The 4,964-nt window shown below is 39.7% G+C and overlaps 1 protein-coding gene across 1 annotated transcript in view; it reads right to left on the reverse strand.

Moving 5' to 3' along the window:
• Nucleotides 1-4,964, reverse strand: part of BUB1 (BUB1 mitotic checkpoint serine/threonine kinase) — a 70,723-nt gene that overhangs the window by 3,683 nt on the left and 62,076 nt on the right. Inside the window, exons 18-23 of the mRNA XM_019515867.1 lie at nucleotides 4,547-4,641; nucleotides 3,900-4,040; nucleotides 2,303-2,418; nucleotides 1,292-1,453; nucleotides 907-1,064; nucleotides 638-815 (exon numbers count right to left, since the gene is read on the reverse strand). Of these exons, the coding sequence (XP_019371412.1) occupies nucleotides 638-815; nucleotides 907-1,064; nucleotides 1,292-1,453; nucleotides 2,303-2,418; nucleotides 3,900-4,040; nucleotides 4,547-4,641 (850 nt within the window). The remainder of the gene's footprint in view (nucleotides 1-637; nucleotides 816-906; nucleotides 1,065-1,291; nucleotides 1,454-2,302; nucleotides 2,419-3,899; nucleotides 4,041-4,546; nucleotides 4,642-4,964) is intronic.

The raw sequence follows: 4,964 nt of genomic DNA on the forward strand, positions 1-4,964 counted from the left end.
GGAGCTGCCTGTAACCCACAAGCCCCACACCCCTCCCAACATGCAGCCCCTCACACATAACCACACCCCCCTGGGAGGAGCCCTGCTCACTGCTACATGCCCAACCGCCCCCCACAAACCCCATACCCACCCACACATCCCCACAAACACTCTCCTACCCACATATATTCTCACACCCTAAATACACACATATCCACAGCCCCCCACAAACCCTATACCCACCCACCCTATATTCACCCCCCCACAATATACAAGTTTAATTTTGAGCTATTATGCAATCACTTCTATATATGCAATGCAAATGCACACAAATCTGGACAATCTTTTTTTTTTTAAATAAAATTAAAATAAGTTATTGTCAGTTTGATTTTTAGTATACCATTTGGGGATTTTTCTGGTTCCAAGATGGCAAACCCTTGTTCCCAAAAGGAGTACTGCCAGGACAAGGGGAGGGACTTGCAGTGGCAAAGGTCATGGGTTAGGGGAACAGGACGTCAGCTCCCAAGATGGGGACCAGGGCGTGGGGCACTTGTTAAGGGGTGGGGCTATCCTTGTGGCCCTTGACAGCTCATCAAAACTCATTAAGCAGTCTTCCAGCCAAAATAATTGCCTGCCCCTGGCATAGACAGTCTCATACCTGGTAGTTCCATGGTTTCTGTGTCAGCATTTCAACACACTGAAATCCAGATGTTTCACATTTGCCTGTAAAGGCAGTTCCTTCCGGAAACAGTGTCATGTCTACGCTTTGACCCATATCAATGAGTGTCAGACCATGAGAGAGACCATCTATATCACAGGTGTCATTGTCCAAAAATCTGCAGTTAAGCAAGAAAACAATTGCCACCATAAGTATCAAGTTTGATGCAATGGCGTTAGTAGCATTAGTATTAAAAAGGAAATGCTTGCCTTTCTCCAAGTACAAAGTTATCAGGTTTAATGTCACCATGAATTATTCCACAGTTGTGGAGCTCTTCCACCATGTAAATAATTTTTATGGCAAAATAGAATACAAGTGCTTGAGGCATCACTTTTTCAGGAAGTTTTTTGTAAATATTTACAGTATTCTGTAAACAAAAATAAGAATGGAGAAAGAGAATGTCAACCACATGAAAAGACAACTTCCTATAACATAAACTGTAGTCCCATGTTTGCAAAACAAAGTATTAGCGATCAAATTTGCAATAAAATTTTGTAAAACAGAGAGAAGGAACAGATTTATGTGCACTCTAATGTATATTATTTCAGGAAGTAAAATTACACTTCCTTAGATCATAAGCTCTAGTACACTTACCAGTAAAGTTCCATAATTGTAGAGTTCACCAACCAAAATACTTCCATTTTGGAAGAAGTGGCCAGAGTAAAAGTGAATGTATAGATGGCGTACACTTGAATGAAGCCTCTCTCTCAGCTGAGTTGCTATATAGAACTCCCAAGGGTTTGCAGGTTTCTGCACCTGTAACCAAAAGAAGATCAATTGAAGTGAGAAATGCACTAAATAATATTACTGAAAAATAAAGTAAGATCATTTCCTACAATTAATGACCTGAGTATTTGGGTATTTTCTTCTTTTCCATAGTTCTTGACCTATTATAACACTTGTCAAGGATTAACTATTTCCATTTTGAAAGCTGAACATAACGTTCTTGAAAGTGTTCTCCAGCTAATTAAAGCACAACAATATACTTATAAACCCATATTATTTTAAAATAAGATGTCTCTTGCATGTACACACATGCAAATACATAGGAATACACCGTTTACTTAAGAGCAAAATGGTGTAACAAGGTACAGTAGGAGCCAACCAATACAGAACTGGAAACCTTTTTTATCTCCATATCAGCTATTAAAACCAGTAATGACGCTCAAGTGAATCTACACTAACGTATTTTCTTAAATACATAAAAATGACTATCAGATTAAAATACTATATTTAAAGAGAACAAATATTTTTGTTTAATCATTTTTGCACATTATGTTCCAAAAGACCAGAAAAACACATTCTTGCCACAAACTAGGGATCTCAATCCATTTACATATGCCACACAAAATCAAGAGTTGATTTTCTTAATGTTTTTAGATACATTCATAGGGACATCATCACCAGATATTAGTGGGCTTTTCAGTCTAGCAGAGAAGGCATAAGAATGACCAGGAGCATCTTTTTTCTAAATTTAGTTTTGTCTGGCTTTGAAGAGTCCATCTAATTATAAGTCTCAATTTCCTGGCCAAATTACTGCAGGACTTCAGTAAAACAAGCATGTAAAAGGTCTTAGATAAAACACTTAGGACTACAGTCACTTACCTTTAATATTACTTTTTGATTATTTCTAGGGTTATTTGCATCCAGGACCGAAGCCTGATAGATATATGCAAAAGCCCCCTCTCCCAGTAAGCAATCCACATAGAATGTGTTAGAACCTTTGGAGGATTATGTAAATGAGATAAAACAGATTAAGTTCCACTTGCAAATTTTTCTACACAAAAGCTTTCTAATCACAATAAACTGGACAGTTACATTAAGACTGGAGAATATAAAATTACTGCTTTAGTGTATAAATTCCTTTACCAAAAAAATCAGTCTGCTACCCTACCTAGTAAGGATAAGAGTTTGAGAGTTCTGTGGAACTTCCTATGGTTTCAGCCAAAATAAAAATTATTTTCAAGTAGTACTCTGTAAAACTAACCAGATTCCAAGGAGCGTCCCCTGAAAGGTAAAAACTAGCACCTAGGGCTGTCAATAGCAGTTCATGCAATTAATGCACATGATTAATGTGTTAATTCATTTGCATTCATTTTTTTAATGCGTTAATCGTGCACATGGTTTTGGAGCCTGCACCCAGACTCCGCTCTACCACGGTCACTGCTGCCTCCAGGCTACCCAATGGGGCACTGGTGACAGTGCAGAGGAACACAGGGCAGCCCAGGTGTAGGCTCCAGGCTGCTGCAGCAGGGGAAAGCAGGGTGGCAGGGAAAGAAGGGTGCACACAGACGCAGACAAAGATGAGCACCTGCAGCCTGCACGTGGCCAGGAATGCAGCCTGGCAGCATGTAAAACACCACCCAGCATTGGGCCCTGGGGCTGGGATGGGTCGTGGGATAGAGCTGCGGGTGGCTCATCCAGGGGGCTGGGGGGAGCAGGGGAGTGTAGCTCCTGCTACTGTGCACACCCCTGGGGGAGGCACAGGGGGCACATGTCTCCGGGATTTGTGGACAGGACATAGGTGAGCTGGGGCTTTGTGTCCTACTGCCTTTACCTTGGGAGCTGCATGCTGGCACAGGCAACCCACCTCCACCCTGTGCGCAAATCCAGGGGTGCACACTGCCCCCTGCACCTTCACAAATTCCCACACATACCCCATACCACCCCCCATCCATACAAAATACCTGCATAATCTTGCATAATTTGAGTTTTTCTGAACATAATTTTGAGTTTTTAGCTGCATGATTAGAATTGTCATTAATTGCAACTAAGTTTTTTAATTGTTCAACTAATTGCGATAAAATTTTTAAATTGTTTGACAGCCCTACTAACACCTAAGCCATCCTACTACGCTACAATTACTGTTGAAAACAGTGTCTGTTAAGTGGGACTTCTATTTGTTCGAAACAAAGCTTTTAAACTTCCATGTCAAGTCTTTTACTGGTTTTTATTTTCCAGTAGGAATGGCAGATACCTACCAGAATATAATAATTTTTAAAGTGCATCAAATTTTTGAAACATGGGTGGTGGTGGGGGGGAGGGGTTGTGTTTTTTTGTTTAAAGAATCTGGGAGCCATTTTTGAACGTTTTGTTAAACACATTCAGAAGACTAAGATTGTACATATTAAATTTTATATATAACTTGATTCTCAAAGTACAATGAATACTTTAAAGCGAAAAAGCTTTAGAAAATCCTTACCCAAGACAATTTCGTTCTTCAGTTTGATGGTTGGCAGGTTTAATTTCCATTCAAAAGTATTGGAGTAGGTACTCAGCGGTTTAGACAGCCCCAATAAGAGTTTGCAAATTAAGCCCTCGTCCCATGGGTTCTCAACAATGGCTTTATGAAAGAAAGAATTTGTGAACTGAATACAAAATGTAGTTTTAAAAAGAGGAATTAAGCTCTTAGTTTAGAGAAATCTCACAGTGACATTATCTACCTTGGTTTCTTACTTGGTCTTAACTTGGATTATTAAAGATTTAACTTTGTAGGGTTTAAGGGTCGGGGGTCCAAAAGAAGGAATAAACAGGTGTTACCAGCTGAAAATACAAGCATTGCTAAACCAGGTGACTGGATCAGATCCAGCAGAGAGAATCTTCAGGCTCCTCTGAAATCTGTGGAACTGTGGGTTCTCAGCCCCACACAAGATGCAGGCAATGTGCGTTCTCATACCCCCTTACATGTTGTTGGGTAACTATTCCAAGCAACAATTATCTTAGAGAAAGTACAAGACAGTTGCTTGTTGGCACATTTCATTCCAATGTGAATGAGCAAACATTGCTAAGTACATCATAAAGCCTCAATCTCAGTTTTGACAAAAGAAAGATACTGGTCATATGTAGTACCTGGAGTTTTAACATTCTGGTGTGGTCTGTTCTCTGCACATATAGTAGTCTGCTGAGCACTGAATGACTCTTCGTGGACCTGCTCCTGAACTGGGCTACATAGTTAATGCACAAAACATTATGTTAGAGTAGTTCTAATGCATTGGCCTTCTCCAGACCCCAAAGAGATACAAGTATTGAGTAACAAAATTTTTGTCCCAATGTCAATAATTTATTATTGGTATTTTGATTGATATGAACACCTCAAGACATTTGTTAGGGTTCCTTTTTTACTTTTAGATGACACATTTTTATGGTCATAGCACAAGTGCACTACAAACTGCTTATGATTCAAGAAAACCTGTTCTGAGTGGAGCGAGTATCTGCATACACCAACTGCTGAACCACAGAATTAATTCTTTGCTGAACAGTTGTAAAT

Source organism: Gavialis gangeticus, unplaced genomic scaffold (assembly GCF_001723915.1).
Source record: "Gavialis gangeticus isolate Ggan-Ray unplaced genomic scaffold, GavGan_comp1, whole genome shotgun sequence".
Taxonomy (NCBI): Eukaryota; Metazoa; Chordata; order Crocodylia; family Gavialidae; genus Gavialis; species Gavialis gangeticus.